At 39.4% G+C, this 23,809-nt stretch overlaps 1 protein-coding gene across 1 annotated transcript in view; it reads left to right on the forward strand.

The window, feature by feature from the left end:
* Positions 1 to 23,809, forward strand: part of LOC146455530 (uncharacterized) — a 105,878-nt gene that overhangs the window by 31,081 nt on the left and 50,988 nt on the right. Inside the window, exons 3-8 of the mRNA XM_085094222.1 lie at positions 12,813 to 14,058; positions 14,861 to 15,022; positions 16,762 to 16,929; positions 17,897 to 17,944; positions 21,033 to 21,446; positions 23,476 to 23,558. Of these exons, the coding sequence (XP_084950348.1) occupies positions 12,840 to 14,058; positions 14,861 to 15,022; positions 16,762 to 16,929; positions 17,897 to 17,944; positions 21,033 to 21,446; positions 23,476 to 23,558 (2,094 nt within the window). The 5' untranslated portion in view covers positions 12,813 to 12,839. The remainder of the gene's footprint in view (positions 1 to 12,812; positions 14,059 to 14,860; positions 15,023 to 16,761; positions 16,930 to 17,896; positions 17,945 to 21,032; positions 21,447 to 23,475; positions 23,559 to 23,809) is intronic.

Consider the following 23,809-nt stretch of genomic DNA (forward strand, 5'->3'; position numbering starts at 1 on the left):
TTTTTGTTAGGTCGGGCTGACACTCTCATAGAAACCGCCACGCCTATCAAAACTCAAAATCAATAAAGTCCCGAGGACAGATTTCCGAAGCGCTCCTAAGTTAAGTATGTTTCTGAACAATAGTCTGTTGTTATTCCAACAATAAGGGTTTGTCAAGAAAACAATACTCAGGATACATCATAACTTGGGAGGGCTTCGTGAATCTGACCCCGGTGTCTAAATACCCGTATATACGATTTGTGCTCTGATACAGTCGGGTCGGTAAATCATGGCGTGCAAACCGGCCTTAAAACGAACGCATGGAGGACAGCTTTTGTGGTCGTATGGAAGCGCAGCGTTTGCGATCCTTTGATAACGAGAGAGTAACTGTTTCTACTATCTGACGATGGTTTGTGCTGTTATGGAACGCAGACCTTCAGGGCGTGAAACGCATGACCTGTCGCTGGTTGTTTAACCGAGCTCCACTGAACACGCCGTCGAGTTGAGTAACAGAAAAATAAATCACAGTCTATTTAAACCCGAGGGTTAATTTGATTGTGTGGTTTGAATAGCAAAACAACCCTTGCAATTGATTAATCAAATAAATTACTGTAAGAACAGCAAATTAATATACCGAGGTGAAACAGCAAAACTGCCAATTCTGATCGGGGTGATATCAATTAACACAGAGGTGAAGAGATGGAAGTGACTCATATGAACTACATATATTTTGAACTGTCGCAGTTATGTACGCAACTCAGTTATGCAACTACGCAAACAAGGCCTGCAAAAAATTCAGGCTTGAACGGGATTCGAACCTATGACCTCTGCGATGCCGGTGCAGTGCTTTACCAACTGAGCTATCAAGCCAACTGGGAGCTGGTCATAATTCGTAATTCATTGTATACACTTAGAAGAGATGTAAGGGAATATAAAATACATATATTTGGACGGAGAGTGAGAGAATCAATAAATGAGAGAAAATCGCAATTATGTACGCAACTTCAGTCTCTAGAAAAAAAGAAAGCCTGAAAAAATTCAGGCAGTTTGGCGGTCGACGGCTCAGTTGATAGAGCCCTAGGGATTGGGGATTGGAATCCCGTTCAAGCCTTCTGAGGTCGCCTTCATGACTGCATTAGTCTCTCATTTATTGATTCTTTCATCTCCAATAAAATATAGGAATTTTCATATAGCAGCCTGTTAATCTCGTACCCAGATCCTACTGCAGGTTTGAAAATGTGAAGATCTCCCTTCCGCATAACCGTGGGATATGTGAGTACGAGATAAGTAGCTTGTGTTCAGCCGCCCCCTCCCCTCAAGAAAATTCGGGAGGGGAGGGGTGGCTGAACACAGGTTAATTTAACGTGCATGCATGACTTTTTAAAGATGAAATTTGGTGGCAGTAAAGCCAATGATAGTAAAAGAGTCGTGCGATCTGCTTCAGAAGCCAGAAGAAAAGTGTTTGCGAATGCTTGTAGATAAAGTAGCAATGGACCCTTTGCAGCTAAGGGTCAAATGGTACAAATTCCACCATGCTCTGACGCAAGCTACACACTGGGACATGCAAAATAAAGAAAATTCAAATTTGACTGGTTTTGCATGTCCCAGTGCATGGCTTGCGTCCCAGCATGGTGGATACCGTGACGTGACCGTTAGCTGCAAAGGGTCCATTGACAGTCAGTATCCACATATCTGCAAATGACGCGCGAAAGAAGCACTTTGAGAGGAAAAACAAGCTTAATGTTCTGATTGTTAAATACCGCTTGTTTATGAAACGAGTTGTGTTCTATTCGGTTTTGTGGACTTCGGGGAACTTAAATATGCGTGGTTCTTATCCCGCGCGTATGCCTGCGACCGGAACATTCAGCCACATCAACATACAAGATAATAAGCTTTGCCATCCGGATAGGTCGGGTAAACAGCTTTTACCCACGAAGATCTTTTAAGGAAACCCACTGATCCAAGTGTTTTTATTCCATTTGAAGCCATGTCCACTAAAGTCTGAATCAGCTCAAATTTGTCAAACCTTGGGTTCCGCTCAGATCAGGAGATTCATGATGGTCTTCTATCTATGGACAGTGGTGATGGAAGAAGGAGAGTGGTGGTTGTTTATCGACATGTCTAAAAATGGTAACTGCTGCTCTAACAACTTTGCACAGACTAATTTTAGGGCCGGGAGAACACACCTTTAAAGGGGTGGGGTTGGGGGGAGGTGAATGGCTTGGATCTAAACGTCGTCGATATTTGGCGATACCAGAAGCAGTAGGCAACATTAACAGGGGACAACAATGCTGCAGGTCTATGTTTTGTCAGATTGTTGATCTTGTTGAATAAATTTGGCTATTAGTGGGTAAAAACGTTCTAAACATTTGTTAAGTATTTTACAGATTTCAGGCAACCCCAATCTCATGCCCAGGGCTCTTCACTTAAAAATTGTGTTGAGTGCCCCTCCCAATATTTAAGGGAAAGCTCTGAGAACGAGGTTGAGGTTTCAGGCAAAAATGATGGTAAGAAAACAGTTCTGAATACTCTGTGTATGTCTATATATCTTTTTCTGTAGTATATTTTCAAGCAGTCTCGTGCATTTTACTTTGTCCGAACTTTTCTTTCAGTTCTGAAACAAGTTAAGTAAAAACGTTCTCTCTAACTTTCAGCCCGGTTTGTTCTTCATAAGTTCGTGAAATTTTGGTTCACTTTTCTTATTAAAAGAAAAAGGATGAATGTATAATCCCAATAGAATTCCAGCTGCAAGCGTTTTCTTGTTTTTACCTGGTAAATACTACACGAAAATTTGAACCCTCCTCTAACTCAACAGCAATCATTTCCTCGATTGTTTAAGATTTTAATACACCCGGTTGTGCTACGCACGTAATCCCAATGCATATTACCTCTATTACCGTAGTCTCAGCGCACCTCTACAATTAATTCCGAGCCGACCGTGCCGTACCCAGCCCCCCACTACCACAGCCAGACGGACCGCAGATAGTCTCCTACGCAGCCGTTCTTAGTGTCGTCACGCGTCACGCGTCCAGACCGCAGACGGCACACCAGACGCTTTTTACGTATTCGTACCCAGATCTCTCACTGCTGAGAGGCCCCTGGGATTCCAAGGAAGTTTTCGATTTGTTTCAAGATGGCGCCGAACTGGGTAGTGTCTGATAATACTGGATCCGGTCTGATTTAAGTGACGAAGCTGTCCAGAGCTAGAGGACAGAGAAACACAGACAGGAAGTCCAACCGAAAGAAGAGATTAGTTTAACCGGTAGTACACCGTTTGAGAAGACACCAAAAGATTGAAAAGGATATCACACTGCAGCAGTTGGTTATGGAAGCGTTTTAAAGAAGTTTGCTGATCGATTGACCGTGCACATGAGGAGAACTGTTGTCCAGTAACAAGTGAAAAAAGACAGCCGGACAAAGATTAAGAGCTGCAAATCTTTGCTTTGCTTAATGTTAGTAAGTTCAATTAAATGTTTTTGCAATTTTAGATTTGGCATTCGATCCTTCGATTCACTTGGACCGGTTTAGCAGACTAAGGATTTCTCGACTTTGAGATCATACAAGATGTAAAAAGAAACTAACACTTGACGTTTCGCCCCTTTACTAGGAAAGGTACTCCGCCTCCGAGGAGAAGAAAAAGATTCGACGGAAAAGATTTTATCAGACTCTGAAGCACATTTCAAGATCAAGGACTGTATAACCCTGGCAACATACATGTAGTAAGTTGAAGATTAGATCGAATTCTAGCTCTCAATTCTTTAGCATGAATTAAGCTAAATTGTATTTTTCACTTGCATACCCCCTGGTATGAGTGATGTAGTTAGAGTCCTAAGTACAGCTGAGATCATCAACAGAAAACTACACATTAAAAGTAAACTCAGCACAGCTTATTGCTTTGTACATGTATTAACATCAACAAACGTTTTTATTAAGCGACCTATCAGTGACCAAATTATACTGTAAGGGGTAATAACTGACAATCAATCAAGCAACTTTTATAACCGATCAAGTATTATTTTGCTTGATTGCAGTTGATACCAATTTATGCTCAATTTAATCTTGAAACCTGTGACATTCTGATTTTGTTATTTAAAAATCATTTATCAAACATTTGTGCTTGCCAGTGATGGCAGGGGTATTTTGAGGACGCCAAACGCCGAATGCTGAATGCCAAATCCATAGAAGTCCTTTTATCCAATGGCTGCTATAGCAACAACTTAAAGCTAACCATCTGTATAATCAGTGATTAGCCCTAAACAGTATAGAGAAGTACTTAGACCTAAATAACTTCATCAGTTGCTTAATGCTAAACTGTTATAGGTGGTGTAAAATGCGACATTCAGCATTCTGCATAATACCCCTGCCGGAAAAACAACGAACAATATTATTTAGGTCTAAGCACTTTTCTATACTATTAAGGGTTAAGCACTGATTATACAGACGGTTAGCTTTTACTTGTTGTTATGGCAGACATCCGACATTATAGGACTACTATGGATTCGGCATTTGGCGTTCAGCATTCCGGATCCAGTGTTCTGCAAAATACCCTTGCTGTGCCAAGGACAACACACCCAACTACTCTCCCCAATTAGAAAGTATCAGATACTGTTATGTGTCCTGTACGGCCCCATGTGCACTTTCATTGGAAAATTATTGAATAAATTCCCATATCAAGGCTGTATGGTTTAATGCAAGCAGAGCTGGAAAAAAAGCAATGTGATTTGCATGTATAATGTAACTTATCTACAATCCTGGACTTGGTTTGAAGAGCTTATAACTCTATCCAGCCGATAAATTGCTATCCAGCGGATAAATAATTTATTGTACTCCAAACAATGAATTTTATCCACTGAATAGCATCTTATCTGCTGGATAAAGTTATCTGCACTTTGAACAACTGGGCTCTAGGCAAAAATGATAGGATGATTTCCAAAACTTAACATGAATGACCCCCCCTGCCCCCATGCTATGTTGTCATGTTGCTGTGTTTACAAAAATTGTATACATGTACAGTCTGAATGATTGCAGTGGCTATCAACATTGCTTGGGGGTGGGGGGGGGGGGGGGGGTCCAAAAATATTGTACATAATGACAGCACCACTAAGCCTAATAATGGCAACTGGTCATAGATATCTGGAGAACATAAATGTGTACACTGCAAATGCCATTTTTGTATCTGTCTCAGAAAAATATTGGGTTTGACAAGTTTGACCTTGTATTTGATGATGAGAACAACTGTTGCTTAGAAATAAGTAATAGAAAACTGCCACATAAAGATCTAGATCTGCAAGACTTTGCATTGGACTTCAGTTAGTTAAATTGAATTTTTTAGGAAGTTTAAAAGGTCAAGTTGCACCGCTGGCATTCTTCAATTCACTTTTAGTTTGGAAGGGGTTCTCTTTGCAAGCAGGCAGGTTAATTCTTTGTTTAAGGAGAAGGTAATAATTTCACATTTTGATTGTTCCTTCACCAGTAAAGTTACTCGGCCCTTGAGGTGAGAGAATTGCTCAGCCCTATTGAATTTCTGACTGAAGCTCATTTCCAGACATAAAAAAGGGCCATACAAACCTGACAGGTAAGTGATTTCTACCTCATATTTCAATAATTTGACTCAAATTTAAACTTACTTACTTGGGTCTATTGTTAGTAAAATGTCTATTGTGTGTCTGTTTCGTTGTTGTTGTCAAAAAGTCATTTGTATGGTGCAGGTAGTTGTAGGCAACGGTGGAGTGGCCACTCAACCGTTGACTACAACTACCTGTGCCATACAAACAACTTATTGACAACAACGTAACAGACACACAATAGACGTACTTATGACACAACATATATAGCTCAGTGCTGGGCTTGAACATGTATTTTTAAACTTAGCTTTATACCACTTTATTAACATACTGTAACAACAATGGCTGTTTACAATTGAGTGTCAGAACTAAAACCAAATCAATTACTCTGGCCATTCACAGCAGACATAAACAGCACAATAACCAATCTGAATTAAAAAAAAACAAAAACAAAAAACAAAAAAAACATACATGTACAGCACCAAGTGCAGGAAAATATATGCAGCTGTTATATTAGGCACAATTGATTTTTGTTTGTTTGTGATTTGGTTGAGAATGTAGTAGGAGTTTTGCTAAGCAATCTCAGAATATCAAAGTATGCTGTACACGAATTACTTTTGACACTTAACTGAAAATCCCTTTAAGTGACAATTTTATGATCAGTTAGAGAGAAGGTGGAGAATCAATTGTCATAGATTAAGATAAAAAAAAATAATTCTAGTTCCAGTGTCTTACATAATTAGCATAATAATTTTTAATTGCTACATTGTACTTAAAGTTGAATAGTTGGGATGATTTAAATTTGGTTACTGGATAATTTGTCTGTCTGGTTTCAAACTGAATATTGTAATTATGCACATTATACATGTTCTTGCTAACAGGTCCCTGTTCAGTCATGCCATTTATTTAGCAGATAAAATTTTCTGTGTAGAAGTTGTAAATCAGAGTGATAAAGATTGACAGTTCTGCTGGAGGTTAAAAGATTGAATAGCAAAAGAAAGAATTAATGTCGAGAAAAAGGTTGTTCTTGTTCATCTTGGTGGATACAATAATAATAAGTGTATTATTAGTTTCATGATATATAGTAACTTTGAGTTGTAAATCGCAATGTTTTGACTGCTTACTGCTAGTCTTCATCAGGAGATGAGGTCCACTACTTCTTGCTGGAACAATGAAGATTGAAATGCACCAATCACAGCCGACCATCATGATATAAATGGTGCCGCATAACCAGTCGACCTCATTGCCCGACGAAGACTAGTAGTATATAAGCAGTCAAAACGTCGCCATTTACAACTCAAAGTGACTACATCGTGAGACACTAATGATAATACACTTATTATTAGCAAAAGAATTAGTTCCCAAGAGATCAAGAACAGGCTAGTCTAAATAGTCAATAGTCAGGCTAGTCAGAATAGTCAATATTAATGTCAGTACCTGATAACTGCAGTGTATTGTTGCTAAAGTTCAGTTAGTATTAATATATGTAATTACCAGTATCAAGTCATAAATGGTTTTGTAATTCAAGGGCTGAGTCAATGCAAGGGTCAAGAGGCAAAGCCATTAGCTGCAAGTAGTGTGGGTGCCGGAAGACCTCCTGGCACCCACAGTGCTACTCCACACTTTGCTGCCTGTGTGCGCAACTCATGACTTATGGTTTTGCTGCTTGCCCTTAGGATATCATCCTCTTCCAGTTTTTCGAGTAAGTGCTGAGAACATAATTAAACTTTCTCATGTCAAATTTTTCTTAAAGTTTTTCTTTCACTGAAAAGTGCCTGGATTTATTCATGTGGCCTAGCAGTGAATCAGTTAGGACGCAGGGTGTGTTTTTTCTCTTTTCACTGTTTTTCTGCTTTTTTTTTTCTTTTTAGCTGACTCAGTATTTTGGCCTTTGTTAATCTGACAACAAAGCATAAACTAGGTGGGGGGAGATTGTGAAAAGCCTCTGGAATGGAAAATCCTGGGGGCTGGGGGATCTTAATGAAAAAAATTCCCTTTGAGGTATGGATATTATTTTATGGAACCAACAACCATATGTAAGGTTTCTCTCCAATAAGCTTACAGACCAATGTTTGTCCTGACATGTCCCAACCCTTTAATGTAAATAACCAGAGTTTTTAATTTGCTGGCCATTGCTATGGCAGTGCACCCACTCTAGTAATAATCCTTTATTTGAGTCCATCACTGTAGCCCTAGGCTGAATTAATGTACCATTTTCACTCAGTCAAACTAATAATCAAGGTATACCTGCACTTTCCACTTGTGTACGTAGCTCTCCCATCATCTCAGTGACTCAGTATATTATTTGGTTTTTATATCATGTCATATTGTTACATTCAGATCAGAAGCTGCTACTACTTTCTAGTAATAGAAGCTGTTGTTTTAAGATGAAACTTACAGTGTACTCTGCATGTAACGGTTGTGTGAGTTATTGAATCATGAAGTCATGTCATGTATTGATGGATTTTGGAACAGTTAGGGCAAAACGTCTTTAAGCATACATTGTATATATATGTTATTGAACTAGCGTGAGGTCCGTATTGGGAAAATATTGGTCGAGTTCCTTTTTTTGCAAGTTTATGGACCGAGCCGAAGGCGAGGTCCATAAACTTATAAAAAAAGGACGAGACCAATATTTTCCCAATACGGACCGAACAAGCTAGTTCAATAAGGTTTTTATTATATAGGCTTTCCCGCTTGTTGCTTTCTAGTCCGCGTGAAACTTGTTTATGATCAAGTTGTGCGAGAAAAAGTGCAAGAAAGCCTTCTCAATGCTGACGCGTACTCACAAACAAAAACCACGTGGAATAATTCTGATTGGCTCGCGCACGAAAAGGCGACTTTTTATTGGTCAAGGTTTGACACGAAAGTTTGACATGTCTCGTCAATCGAAGTGAAAAAGTTCGAAAAATGAAAATTTAGCTCATTTGAGATTCCGAAGAAAATGCATTTCTTAAACGTGTTGAATGTTTAAAAGTGTCAACTTTTGAGAAAGACTTACTATGGAATGAATGAAAATAGATGAAATTGAAGCTTTTGTAGTCAAAATTGCATTTCAATCGTCTTCATCGTCACTTAAAATGGCTCGGCGCTTGCGAAGCGGTGGCTGATCATGATTCGTAATCTGGATGTTAAACGAGCAGTTTTGGAAATTTGCTCCTTGAAAAATAGCCGATCCGGCTTCTTTTGTGGTCGTCATACTGGTACTTTCCACTGTAGTTGTTGCCTGTGTATTGCCAACTGCTTGGAGCTCGCTTGTGGTTGTTGATGAGCGACTGAGGGCTAACGACATTCTTCGTTGATGCTGAATGGAAGCCGATTTGTATGAATCCAAGCTTTTCAGATTTCGATGTCCACTCAGTTGGGCCACGTAATTTTCAGGAACATCTGAATCCAGCAATCGTGAAATGCAGGTCTTTCGAACCGAGTGATTGGTAACGCGTCCTTGCAAACCAGCATTTTGGGCAGCTTTGGTGAGTAGCTTCCCGATTTCATTCTTGCCAAGCGGACTTTTCTTGTACCACACTGCATCAGTAGCCTTTCTTTGATGTTTTACGGCCAAGTAGAATGGTGCCTCTGGTTGATTCATCTCGATGGGCCTGTGACTTCTGAACAGCTTATAGTACTTGACTGGACATCGCTCGTTATCAGTAGCTTGAGCAGTAGGATAAAATGCTCGGTGACCGCTTGCTTTGTCCTGCCCCTGGCGCGTCTTCGAGCCTCTCTCAGCTTTCCAGACCAGCATTTCATTGCCTGTGTCCGGGTCAGTTTCAAGGCTGACGTCGCCCCACTGAAGCCTTCTACTTTCATCTCTTGCTCTAAAGCCAAAATGTAAAGCCAGGAGCCACCAAACGGTGCGCTGTAGAGCAACCGGGTTGTGCTCGCCAAATTCTCCTTCGGCAAAGAGCTTGTCTTCTTCAACAGCGGTGACTTCTCGGCTTGCTTGTGGACGATTGCCTTTCCCTCTCTCCACGACAAGCTGTTTTCTTTTTGCACTGAGGACTTCTCGGGATAGCTTGAATTCGTCACCTTGAATGAGATTGGCTTGTGACCCGTGGGTATTAAGATAACGCTGGATGCTTCGTTGCAGGCAAGTCAAAGTTCCAGGTTCGTATTCGTCGCCATTTTTCTTTCTTACATCTTTAAAAAACGCGCAGAGCAGCAGATTAAGTTCCACCCAGGGTATTGCCTCTATATTCCTGAACTCGTTCCGTTGGTGGCAAAATTTTCCCCATATTTTAAGGTCAGATTTGGTTTTCTCTGTAGTGCTTCTGGCCTGCTGTTGCTCAATGAAGTCGCGGTACTCTGAGGCCTTGTCAACGGAATCTTCTTTGGTTTTTTCGTCGAGTTTGTTGTTTTCAGAGCTTGTTTTCGTTCCTTCGTCAGTGCTCTTGGAGTTAAACTCCGACATCACGATTTAAACCGGCAGTTCCTACTATATTAAGTTAATTGGAAACAGTTTTTACGTTGCGTTGTCAAAACTGAAACAGTAACCACAAAACACTTGACGCTAGCGGTCCATCTTAGCGGTCCGTATAGGAAACTTCGGACCGCTCAGGGAGCCAATTAAAATGCTCCTTTTCATCGCGGACCAGTTCAGCTATATAATAAATACATGTAGTGTCTTCAATTGACAGTACTAATATTGCATCAATATAGTTTTTTTTTTTTGAATTTTTTTATTTTTTTTTTTGCAGCTTGCTGCTAGTAATTTACAAGACTGCATCATAGTTATAGTTATGCAACACAACATATAAGTTCCTTAGTGCAAACTACTGCTCCTGACAATAAATTGATATCAATCAATAACAATTAATCAACTAATAGTCATATTTATCACAAAAATATGCATATGTTATCATATGTAAGTCGTGCTAAATGCACACTGTATGCAGGGAAATTTAGTGTTGTCTGCATAATTGTCTGTTAACAGGTTTGTATAATGCATTAATTAATTTGGGATGGGGTACAATGGTAACCCCCAGCTGGGTCTATAAATCCCAACTGTTTCTTAAATTTATCCCTGTTGAACAGCTCTTTCACATAAGGTGCGGTTACACTGGCCATTTTTCCCTGGGGTAAGTGGCTGTTGCCCACGGGGAAGCAACTTTTTGTGTCCGATTTTCCCAGGGTGAAATTGCCTTCAGGAATTTTCCATAGATACGTCAAAAAGAACAAAAGAATTACCATGACAGTTCCTGAGATAACTTCTATGGTTAATAAGAACCCAAAATGGCTTAACCAATCAATCAATCATGAGTGAGTGAAATGTTCCAAATATTAAAACTTGCGTGTTGTCTACGTGCTGTGTTCATCGTAAAGTCAAATCGTACCTGCTACTGCATTTCAAGCTCGACAACAATCACAACATGGCTCACTCTTTCCACCAGTGGCCCAGAACCCTACGTTCAGGGGTCGTGGAAACCAAAATTCTTTTGTCGTCCCGTAAAAACCCAAGTTCATCCATGATGGTGAACAATGATTCAACATTTTTAATGTAAAATGAAAAACTGCAAGCTCTGGAAAAAGTGTATTTGTTGTCGTCGGTGATGTTCTTTTCTTGAAATAAAGTCATCCTGTTTGAGGTGGAGGTTGTAATAAAAGCAACAGAATTACCAAAAACCAAAACCAAAACTGAACACAACCCAAGCTATATTACCAAGGGGAGCTTTGGAGAAGTGGTCTAGTGTAACCGCACCTATACTCTATCTTTTTCAGCACCTGTCAAAAAAAAATTGAATATTTAATTAGTACGGTTGTAACTTCACGAAGTCCTCAATATTCGAAATATTCAAATACATACATTAATTTATTATGTCTCCCAGCTAGTACATGTGGTGTGATTGGTCAATTTTGTGGGCCGTATTTCACTGTACGGCCTGCTAAACTTCAACTAGTTTCCTTTCCCACACGCCCAATTAAAGTCAGAGATTTCATAAATATCTTACTTATCTCGTTTTCTTGGTCCGTACTGTAAGTTACTGATTGTTGTTTTTCCTGGTGATTTATGGACCACGTGGTTCGTGGTTGGGTCATAAATCAACGGCAAAAAAACTTGGTCCGTAACTTACAGTATGGACCTTGAACTTCGTTAGTGAGAGGTATATACAATTACATTTAACACTGAATACTTGTTATATAATTACAGTCGACTCGCGATAACTCGAACCCTCGCTAACTCGAACCTCGCACTAACTCGAACCAATTTCCCTTTCCCTTCAGGCCATTTTCTATATAATTTTACCGTCAATAACTCGAACTCCCGATAACTCGAACCTTTTTCAATTTCCCTTGAAGGTTCAAGTTATTGGGAGTCGACTGTATAAAGAAATGCCTAGCAGTTAGACACCAACAACATACATCATAAGCCTGCTTGCTGTAAAGGTTCAAGTTATCTGCTTCTTATCTGCTAGAAGCACGAGCAAAATTTAATGCTTGAACTAGTGTCCTCTTGCTGTCTTTATACTCTCCATTCCAATTGTAGTCAGTACATTGCATTTTCCTTGAGGGACATTTTGAAGGACACTAACATATAGAACCACATGTCACATGTAACTCTTAAAGGCTACATGTTTATGAGCGTTAGGCACCATTACAGCTGTATGTATCACCCCCACTAAATACAGACCCTACTGTTACTGCCGCTACTACACTAAAGCAGTAAAGTCCCTGCCAGGGAAAGCGATTCTTGTCTCAGGCACACATTCATTCTTTCAACCATTTTGTGCTGAAAAGTATTTTCAGTCTCAGTGTACATGTATGTGTATCATGATGTTGGATTTCATTCTTCATACATGTACAAGTATGCAGCGCAGCACCTGTAGATCAGTAACATACTGTAGCTAGACCGAGCGTCTAGCACTTCAACCAGTCTTGCCCATTCATTTAAGAACAATTGTGCTTTCAATTATCAATTAAGGCTCAATAAAGATATTTTTGATATGCCCGCAAATACTGCAAATGCTTTATTAAGTCCCCTCTGGGGCTTATTCACTCCATACTTGCTTCCTCATTTGTATTTTCTTAGTCCAGTAACTAAATAAGAGAGTGGGAACTTAACGGAGAAAGAGGACCATAACAGAACTTATATGGTAACTGTATTGGTATTTAACGCTACATTCTAACATGTGCATAAACACTGTGGTACTGTACATTATATTGTACATGTCAATGCTAATTTTAAGTCAAACAAAACAAAAAAAAAAACAAAAAACAAAGGTACTGAGGAGTACGTGAAGCCTTATGAGGCTGCATGTTTTTGTTTTGTAGATTTGTTTCGAGGTCAGCATTGAAATAATGTTTCAAGAAGTGTCTGAACTTAAAGCCCATTCTTCTTCGGATGCAAAGTTGAAAGTAACTCTACTTGGTAGCGAGTGGACCTCATCAGCTGGTGGTTTGTCCACACTAAACAGAGAGCTTGCAATTCATTTGTCACGACACCCGGAAGTCGAAGTCTCTCTTTTGGTGCCAGAGGGTGTTTGTAAAGATGAAGACAAAAGGGAGGCTAAGAGTTATGGAGTAACTGTTGTTGATGCCAAGAAACGCCCAGGCTATGAACCTCTAGATTGGTTAGGCGTCCCTCCTAAAGACCACACAATGGACATTGTTGTTGGCCATGGTGTGAAGCTTGGCCGGCAAGTACAATTCATAAAAGGATCTGCCTACTTTTCCAATTGCAAATGGGTTCAAGTGGTGCATACTGCTCCTGAAGACCTCAGTAGGTACAAAGGCTACCTTGATCCCATTTCAAAGGGTGAAAAGAAACACCAGGATGAAGTTGATCTCTGTGAAATGGCTGATTTGGTTGTGCCTGTTGGACCGAGGCTGGAAGATTCTTACTCTTCATATCTCCGACGATGCAAGGAGAATCAGGATATTTTCACTGTTACGCCAGGTCTTTTTAACAGGGAATTTGGGGACTTAAAACAAGCTCCTAATGAGAGTGGTGAATTTAAAGTGTTGTTATGTGGTCGTGGTGACGATGAAGACTTTGAACTAAAGGGATACAACATTGCCGTTGAAGCATTTACTCATCACCTGCTTAAAAGCAAGCCTTATCATCTGATCTTTGTTGGTGCTTCTGAAGGAAAACAGGAAGAGGTAAGGGAAAAACTTCTCCAACGTGGTATCGCTAAAGAGCAACTGACTGTCAGAAAGTTTGTGCAAAATAGAGAAAAGATGAAAGACTTACTGAATGAGGTTGATCTTGCCATTATGCCGTCCAGATCAGAGGGATTTGGCCTAGTTGCCCTTGAAGCACTGTCAGCTGGTTTACCCATTCTTGTTGGTAGCAAGTCTGGATTTGCTAGATCATTAGAGAACATTCCTTATGGAAAATCATGGATAGTTAACTCAGATGATCCTCCAAAGTGGGCAGAGGCAATTGAAGGTGTCCGTGCCAGTCATGCAGTGCGGCTTGAAGAGATCAAGTTTCTGAGAGCTTCTTATGACAACAAGTACAGTTGGAAGGAACAATGTAAAGCCTTTGTGGAAATGATGTGCAGAATGGTTCAAGGTATGAGTTGTTACTTGGTTTCCATCGTTTCCATTCCAAAAACAACTGCAAATTCAGGCAGAGTAACAGACACCCTGTGGTTATAATTATAAACACTGGTAACTCCAAGAGGAAAATTTATTGTCCTGCATCAGTTGGTTTTAACCTTTCAGTCTGTTACAGAAATCCCATTGTGTGACTGTTAAAATGAAAATGAAAGCTATTAACCAGTACAATTCTGAAAGACTGGTTGTTTATCAAGATCGTAATAATAGTAATAGAACGTTGGATATGTTTCAGTTTCTTATAGCATTCTTGGGAGTTAAAGTTTCAAAAACCTTGCAAAGTCGGAATGTGTGATAAGTTGGTAGACTTGAGAAATGTGACCATCATTGATTTGAACTCTAGTCTTTGCAGCCTTAATACTGTCTATCTTTAAGAGAATTTGCTCGTTCATTATTTTCATGTGTTCAAAAAAAAGGCACCATCTATATCTATTTCTTGCTGATAGTGTTTTTGCCCAATTGTTAAGTTTGAATCTGATTCTTTCATGGCTCAATTAATTTTTTAAGCCTTTTGCCCCTTATATCAAAGAACGTATTCTCCTATCTTGTCCCCATACTTTTCTTCTCGAAGTACTGGGTAGAAGTTATTAAAATATCAAGAAAATTCACCTTGGATGATCATATCCGTAATTCTTATGAACTCGGGGGTTAAATAAACATTGATATTAGATGAGCAATTTGATGCTGATCACTGTTAGGGAATAAAGGGTTTTAGAGATGAACCCAAAGTATTGAATGATAGTGTCAATTTTTTACAGGCCCTTCCAGCACCACGGTTAAAACTGCAAGGGAAGAGTCCCCTCCTGAACCAACGGCAGCTGCAGTCACACCAGATAAAGGTCCTCCACAGGAACGACATTGTCTTGATGAAGAAGCGAAAGGAAAACCAAGCGTTGCAGGAACTGCTTTTGACCCTATAGGTATGGAGCTTGATTTCTTTTAGATATAAATTTAGTTATCATTGCTTCATGTATTAGCTTATAGGTTGGGTTTTAGTTGTATTTAAGTCTGCTCCTTGGACTACCTTTTCCCTGGGCTGGTCCATGGAGTTACATAAACTACAAGTAACGATTGGGCGTGGTTTGAGCATGTTTTAAGGAGAAAGACCAAAAGAAAGAAAAAGTGATTTTATGGCAACAGTTGGAGCCGTCACCTTTTCACTGTATAGCACATAAGAAAATTTTGATAGAAACATGGCATGCTAATGATTACATGTAACTTTCCATGTGAGAGAGAGGTTATGGTGTAGTGGTGAGAGCACTGGCCATTCAAAAGTGTGGCACGGGTTGGATTCCCGTAGTTCACGTAATATTTGGGTTTAGTTTGTTGTTGTGTCTCGTCCTTGCTTTGACGATGAGTTTGTCTCCAGATTCTGCATTTCTCCTCCTTCCACAAGAGGCAAATATGTGAATTCCAAGCTGAGTAGGAATCTGAGGGCCAGTTGTTAGCATAGCTGATTATTGACACCCTGGTCAAATTATTTCAAATACTCTCATCAGCACCCAAGGTCTAAGTGAAGAACAACAACAGATGTCATATACATTGAACTAAGCTCATCCACCATCACCGTTCACCCACATAACCAGTAAAAAGAAAATTTTGAGGAACTTCAAGCTGCTCCAAAATAATCCTGAAACTAGCAGAACTTTTCACAGCCTCCACTGATTTCATTCCAACGCAATGAAAACATACTACAGTGTCGGTAACTTTCTTTCTGGGCTTAACTTCATTTTAATCAAAGGTAATTCAGGCCAAACTACAATCCTGGCCAACTGAGTTAGGGACACTTGGCTCAGTTTTCCTCTAAACTTTGCCTCAACAGAATCAACATTTTTGCTGCATGTCGCTTATTGATGTAATCCCCCCCTGCCCCATATTCTGATTCAATGTTGAGCATTAACACATGTGGATATAACACGGATAGACTCGTCTCCGTTCATCGCAGAGGCTTCTGTCTCAAATATTTGGTCAGGATTGTAACTCTCAAATAAGGCTTATTTCTTATTTTCTTATTTCTTTCTATTGCTTCAGAATCTGTTCTTTCCGTATATCGACTACCTTTTTTCGTCCTCTTCAGACAAAGTTGTGATCTCAAATTAATTGTCCTTGCTGACAAACTTATCAATGCACAGAAGTCACAGTGCTGTGAGGTGAAAATCACGAGACTGTCAAATACCCCTGGTTGACAGCAAAAATTCATCTGCCAAATCAACGCTGTCAGCTTCCACGGAATCAAGGAATGTTTTCCATTCAACTAATTTATTCATATTTCTTACATTGCCACGTTCCTACCAACAGGGTAGACCCATAGACAACTGTATAAACCACATACAACCCACAATTCCTTCATTCGCTCTGCCGAAGGGCTGTCATTCAAAACGCGAGCTCTCTTTACATTAGCCAAATTACCATGATATCAACTCGTTGATAAAACCAAATAGTTGTTTCCACTTCCCCACCGACGCAGCACCGCACGTCCTTTCCAAACTAATTAACCCCCGTTATCTATTTCTTGAAGCAGTCTTCACAAAATTTAGGAGATGACCTGTGACGAGATTGAGGAAGAGGAAGTTCTTAGTTGCATTGGTAAATGCTACCAGTTCTCGTGGCTACTGTAGTTGACCTATCTTGAGTTTAGAATCTAATTTGGTTTTTACAGACCCCTCCGACGCAGTCACAGAAGATACAGTTGGTACACCCCTTTCACACAAGCAACCTTCTCTTGATGAAGAAAAGAATGCTTCTGGAACAGTTTGGGAAGATGAGTCATCGACTAGGCAATCTCACAGAAAAAGAAGAAGCAGTTCAGGTTCCACCCTTGACTCAGGTACAGAACCTCATTTCTGTCATAATGTAGGTTGAGGTTTGTCATTCCCTGTCATAAAAGGGTACCTTATACATTGGGCAGAAGCAGTCTGGAGGATACATAAAAGGATAACAAAACATTGTAAAATTGGGGGAGGTTGGTTTGGTGGTATTTCCCTGGCGTACATATATGGATGACAGAAAATGGAGTTTGTCCTAAGACTTTGATCACAGTTGTACCAGGCTCTTCGATTTGGATTGTAAGCTGTTTCTACAGCTACAGTTAACTCCACAGTCCACAAACCACAAACTGTATTTAACGATAAACTGCTCTCAGGCCTGTTGTCACTGAATACTTGAAGGGTAACCCAGATTCAGTAGGAAAAGCTTTACTCTCTACTTTATGGTAGTCCAAAGTTTCCGTATGGACTTGTGATTTACCAGTGCCCATTTAACTTGTCAACGAGGACAAGCGATGACCAGACTCACTAGAACTCAAACCACCCAACCTCATATGGAAAGTCTGACATGTTAGATGCTGTGTCACAACACTCTACAGATACATCCTTTGGCTAGATCCCAATTTCGCACCCTCAGATTTCTACATGTAACTCTGAGATCACTTGCTAGTCAAACGTGCCTGGGTAAGAAGAAGAATCTTCACCAAGCGGAAATATACCTACACTTCCCATGACGTTTTACTAAAAATGTAATTTTGTTTGCAACCAATTGCAATCTTTCAGTTCCCAGCTATTAAGATATTTGCGTTCTGAGAAGCATAGTGCAGTGATTAACATGTGAGATTGTGTGAAGGCACAAATTAGGAATAGTTGCACTGCTAGTGTGTTTGGAAATGGTCAGATAGATACCTAATATGCCTGTTTAAAAGACAGTAGGACTCTGGTTCTTTCAGACCAAAGATATCTGGTTGTGATAAAGAAAAACTAATGAAAAAAGCAAACCAACAAATAAACAATTTCTCCAAATAGGGTCAATAAAGAGAAGCATTGGGCCAGGATCCACTTTTGACGTGAAAGGTATTCCACTTTATTTCTTTTGTCAAAATATAAATTTTTGTCACACGTCAGTCCACAAACTTCTTCAGTGTATAATTTCATTCCATGGTGTACATTAGTAGATATGTTCATAGGCAAAGTCGCAATCAAATACAGGTTAGTGGTCCACTCAAATGCAGCTTAACCCAGTTAATTAGAGTAATGCTGCTCAAACATGCCACCAGTAATGGGGTAAGGATATTTAGCCAAAATCTGGTAGCTAAGTGGTCGGTAGTCTAGTGGCAATGTTCCCGCCTGGAAATCCGACGACCCAGGTTCGACTTTTCTTGTGGTCACCTTCTCTTCTAAATAAAAAAGATATAATAAAGTAGCTAAGTATGATTAAGTAGGCGTAAAAAATTCCTGGGGAGGGGGGGGGTTCTGTCTTCAGAGATTTGAACCTGAGTAACGTTTTCAGTATTAGACAAACGGTATGAAATTTGAGGACTTTTTTCAGAAATTTAAATTGGACGTGGTCGGTTACTGTTCATTGACATTAATGTTACTATGGCAACCATTGTTTGACAGGCAGTCTTTTTCAGAAAATGGAAAATCACCTTTTAAAATGAAGAAAAATTACTTTCCCTCTCGTTTCTTTCATGATTTTAGCTCATATAAGTTTTACTTTTTTGGTTTCGATTACTTGTCCTTCGATTTCGGCGTTTTCCTGGCCAAGATGGCCGCATGATTTGGCAGTCATGGCGTTATTACGACGTCATATGACGTCATCACGTCTTGTTGTGTACCTCAAAGAAAATATTTTTGAACGTACTATCTATCCTCCCAGTCTCATTGTTATAGCTCATTACAGAGTTATTATCCTCGACCCCAGAAGACAAAAAACAAAAAGAGCCCGGTTCAGTTTGAGCTACCGTAAGCTGCTGTTCGACAAAATTTTGATGTAACTAGTCCCCTCAGTGAGTGCATTTGTCAGTCTATTGACCTAGGATTCTAAACTGGCATTTTCTTCTTGAATTTTCTTTGGTGAAATGCGTCGTTTTCGGCCAGGAAGGTATTGCACTTTTAGTCACAGGAACGTCCTGGAACACAAATAAACGTATTCTCGTTAGCGGAAAGCAGCAGCCTTCTTGTACATGAGAAGTATTAGTTCTTGATATACGGAAACCTTAGAGGGGGACCAATATTTTTTTGTTTTGTTTTTGTTTCAACACTTGCGTTTTTGGAATACACTTCCGCCACTTTTACGGCATAATCTCGGGTGAAAACAACATCTGGTAACTGACTTTTGTATTCCCTTCTTCCTGTACTCCAGTGAGCGCTGCCAAACACCCGTTCTCAATTAACGTTTTCGTTTATAAGAACTTTACTTAGCATACTCTTTTTGCAGCTCAGGATTAGATGATAAAGTATAATAGGTTATTCCTTTACTGCGGAAATTATTTGTACGCGTTGCGCTAGCCCACCTCCTTTCAAGTTTGATGTTGTTGTTTTTTGTCGCCATCACGAAGAAATACAATATGGCAACGCAACCACCTCCCTCCAGCGAATACTCCAACTGTTCCCAGTCCTCTACGGTATGAAATCAAGCAATTGTAACACAGAAAGCTGCAAAAGGTTAGGGCAAAAGTTCATCTTCCAAATCGGTACTCTTACTTCTCATGGAATCAATGAATGCTTTTCATTCGACGGTTTTTTTTTCTTATTTTCCATGTTATCATGCTTCTACCAATACCTTAGCTCCACCGCACAGTAAAATATTGTGCGTTCCTTCAGTTGTGTCTAGACGATTTTTGAAATTGAGTACACTTAACGTCCATCATAATCTTGTTGAGAAACCCCACCTGTTTCGCCAGGAATATTTTTCTTCAACAAGCGAATTACTGCTATTTACAGCATAGAGATTTTAGCACAGCAAAAAAGCTGAAACCTTTCTAAATTCGGTAGATCCTTTTGTACACATTTTCTTTAACCAATTTACTTTTTTTTTTGCCAAGTTGTTTATCGTACATTGCTACTGGCAATATTGTTAATAATTGGTGCATGCATTTTGTCGTGCGTATATCGAATTACGATGTAGTTGGGAAGTTTGGAGAGATCTAAAAAAAAAACTGGATTGAGAGTTACTCTCAGAGAACCCTTTTTAATGCTTCTATCGTGTTCTTCCTGCATGCATCATAGCTCGATATACACATATACACACGCTAAATCATTTACAAACACTCAATAGGTACACCTTTTGCCCTTCATTTTCAGGAAATAAATTTTCATTAGCGCGAAAACATTGGTCAATAAAATTAATGTATAATCAGTTTAACTAGGAGATGAAACATTTCAATTTGTGGCAGAGTCATTAAGGAGTTTTGCATCGAAAAGAAGATTAGAATAGCGTTTTATCGAAAACAACATTCTTAAGTGCGACTGAAGATTCATTAACCTGGGGTTAACGTTCCATTGCGCGAATAAAATTTCAAGTACAAAAGATTTTTAGTTACGTGGTTTCTGATTAATTTCCCAATGGATTTATATGGATGCTTAAATTTAAAAACGATGCTGTGCATGTGCACACTGGTTTCGCAGTAATGGAGCGCAGAGTTCGTCGAGACCGTATCCCAATTGAGCATCGTGAAAGGATAGTTAGGGAGTTTGAAGATCCCCGCGAGAAGAGGAGAAACGTGAACACGATAATTTCCAGAAATTGTGCAGCGTGGTTTAGGTTTATGCAGACTTACATATACCACGATGTTTGAATGGGGAGTTGATTAAAGGATAGAGCTAAGACTTGCTTGATTGTTACGCTGACTGTACCTCTGTTGTAATGAATTTTTTTCCTCGTTAAAGAACATTAAGAAGCGTCTACTGTTTGTTCATTCTCTTTAAAGTTTGTTGTTTCCATTAAATTGAACTGATATTCGCATTAATGACCGTTCTTCTCTATGTAAAACGCCTCATTGACGACACCGAAAATTAAAACGTTTGTCTATTTTCATACAATGATTACACATTCGCTTTAATGATTTAATTTTTAACACTAATGAAAATGTATTTCCTGATAATGAAGGGCAAAAGTTGTAAAAGAAGCTCATTTCCATGACGTTTTGTTGATTTTCAGACACTTTTGTCAGGATTCTAATTGAAGTTAGTGGCCAAGATCTAAGTGATGAAAAGAAGGACTATCTCTATAGCCTTTTAGGAACTGTAGGAGAACAATATGTGAAATCCCACAATCTTACACCTGAACTAGAACGAGTTGGAGCCTTTTTTCAACATCTAGAGGACCATTACAATTTGGGCCTTGTGACTATCGGGAAGGGCTCTTTAGAAATTATTGTGCGTTGCCCTACCTTGGAAAGTCTTGAGCATCTGTGGAGTGACTATCTCTCTGGTCATCTAAGTGAAGTAGCTGAGAGGTATCTTGTTACTGATGCAATTAAGGGGAAACTCGACTTGGATACAGTTAGATTGAAGACAACCATAACGAAGGAAAATTACTTGATGTGCAGAAAGGCTTTGGTGGAAACGTCTGGTAAGTGTTGGTTATGATTTCTATCAACTTAAGCCGTCTATTGTTTTTGCTAAATAGTAGACTTTTAAAGGTTGTCCCATGGGCTTTTTCTGTAGAGTTTGTATGCAACTGTACGCTTTGGATTCGGCTCACTCCATGCTTGCATAATTAGTGCCTAATGGACCGATTTGATAGCCAAGAGCGCGTTGACCCCTGATAACGTAAGTAAAGGGGGACAGTCATCGACATCAAACCTATAATCAACTTTATTGTGATATAGAGTGTTTTCACATGACGTCACAACGGCCATGCTGGTGTCCCAAAACAAAGAAATGGCGGCCATGTTGGTGTCCCAAACTAAACCTCTGGGAATTGAACTCTATTTTTATGCAAATACTTTCTTTTGTTTAAGTAATCGAATATGGCCAGTAGTCACGTGAATGAAAACGCTCTGTACATATTGTGAAATCTCTGTGTGTTTAATTACTTTGTGCGCTCCATTATCAACATCCACAATTTAACAGCAAGGAATCAATGAACCGGAAAGAGTTTTCTATTGTCTGAGCGATTCCATCAATATCTCCGTCAAAAACCTGTCAGTGTGCATCTACCCTAACAGTCTGGGTAAGTTTGGGCAAGCCTTCCAGATCCATTGTTTCCTACAATGACGTCACTATTTTGGCTCTACTGAAATATTCATACCTATGACGTCTTTTTGAGGGTTGATCGTTGATCCACCCTGATCTACAGATCCAGAGAACGTAGAACGCTCATTCCGTATACTACTTTCATGCAAAAGGTTTTACAGAGGAGAAAAAAAAATTGCGAGTTTTAATTTTCAATCCGCGAAAATAAGTTCCCGCAAAATAAAACGCCGCAAAAATTAACCTTCATTCCCTTCATTCAAATTAAAACCTCCGCTCCACAGGGATGAAATACATTGCACTTAAACGAGAACATTAAGATGATTTTCCATTCGAAAAAGCAACCGCGTAACTTAGTATCTAGTCTGTATTATTAAACCGCATTAATGAAACAGTGTTTCGTTGTGCATGGTAGGGCTAGGCTTTTTGTTTTGTTTAGTTGTCGTTCATTCTCTTTGTGCATAAGGTCTTACAGTGTAATATGTAAGTAGAGTGAGCTGTGACTCAACACACCGTACAATAAAATTTGAAAGTATTAAAATTTCTTTCACTCAAATGTTTTGCTGCTTGAACAGAGAATCACAACAATTAGTTCCCAGCAGAGATTTGAGTCATCTCAAACCACAAAAACTTGTTCCCGCAAACCACAAAAAATCGCCAATCCGCGAAATTTGAAAACTCCCGCAAAAGTTTAGTGCTACACGGTATATGGCTCTTTGGCCAAAAATTAACAAAGGTTCCAAATTTGGCCAGATGCGATCGAGTACATTTTCTTGTCTTACGTAACACATAAACTAGGATACATTTTTGTCCATAACTACAGTTTGTCAAAAACGTAGCTTACTTTGTGAATTAAAATTTAACTTCTAAGTTACATTTGATTTTCATGTACTATGTTACTGAAGCTTAAAGTCACGACACAACATCTAGATGCAGAGCAACAGGAGATATTTAGTGTGCATTTAAAAAAGCACATAGATCTGTACATGAAATACAGTACAATACATTTTGTCCAAGCAATCAGCCATACGAAGGAGTGGGTGGGTTCTTAATTAAGCAGTTAGAAGACATTTATGATGGAATTGTAAGGGCATTCAAACTTGGCTGTTTGGAAATTACTGTTCAAAGCCCTGTTCTTGAAAACGTTGAGAGTTTGTTGAGTGTCTGTAGCTCTTTGGTAGAACGTGGTTCTTTGCCCATCGAAAATCGTCTTTGTTATTTCATTACTGAGCTTGAAATGTACCTTCTTTCTTCTTTGGTGAAGCTTTGGTTGTTTGAACGTCGGTGACTTACTTTTGCTGTATAGTCATAGTGGCCATGGTCAATGGGATTGAATGCAATACAGAATTCGCCAATTCTCATATTGTACAATTAAACAGACTGGTAATTTATTGTTATTTAACCAGGGGAAGCAAGAAGCAGTGGCTTTCTACCTGAACACATTGATCCAGCAGGAAAGGACTCTAGACAGACTGATGAATTTCAGAAGGTACAACCTTTTCACTTTTGTTGAACGCTATGAGAAAGCGATCGTACTGAATATATGCGTGTACAGGTGACCCTTTGGCAGAGGTGTTACACGAGGAATTGAAAACCACAGTCGTGTTAGCAGTAACCTGCTTAGTTGTATGGATGTGAAGAGGTGTTTTGTTGTTGTTGCTGTTGTTTGATTGTTTTGTTTTAGGGCAAATGATGTATTTGTTTATGTCGCGTAAACTTTAAGAGAATTTAGCACGATGA

This window comes from Pavona decussata, unplaced genomic scaffold (assembly GCF_977016875.1).
Source record: "Pavona decussata unplaced genomic scaffold, jaPavDecu1.1 SCAFFOLD_273, whole genome shotgun sequence".
In the NCBI taxonomy this organism is placed as follows: domain Eukaryota; kingdom Metazoa; phylum Cnidaria; class Anthozoa; order Scleractinia; family Agariciidae; genus Pavona; species Pavona decussata.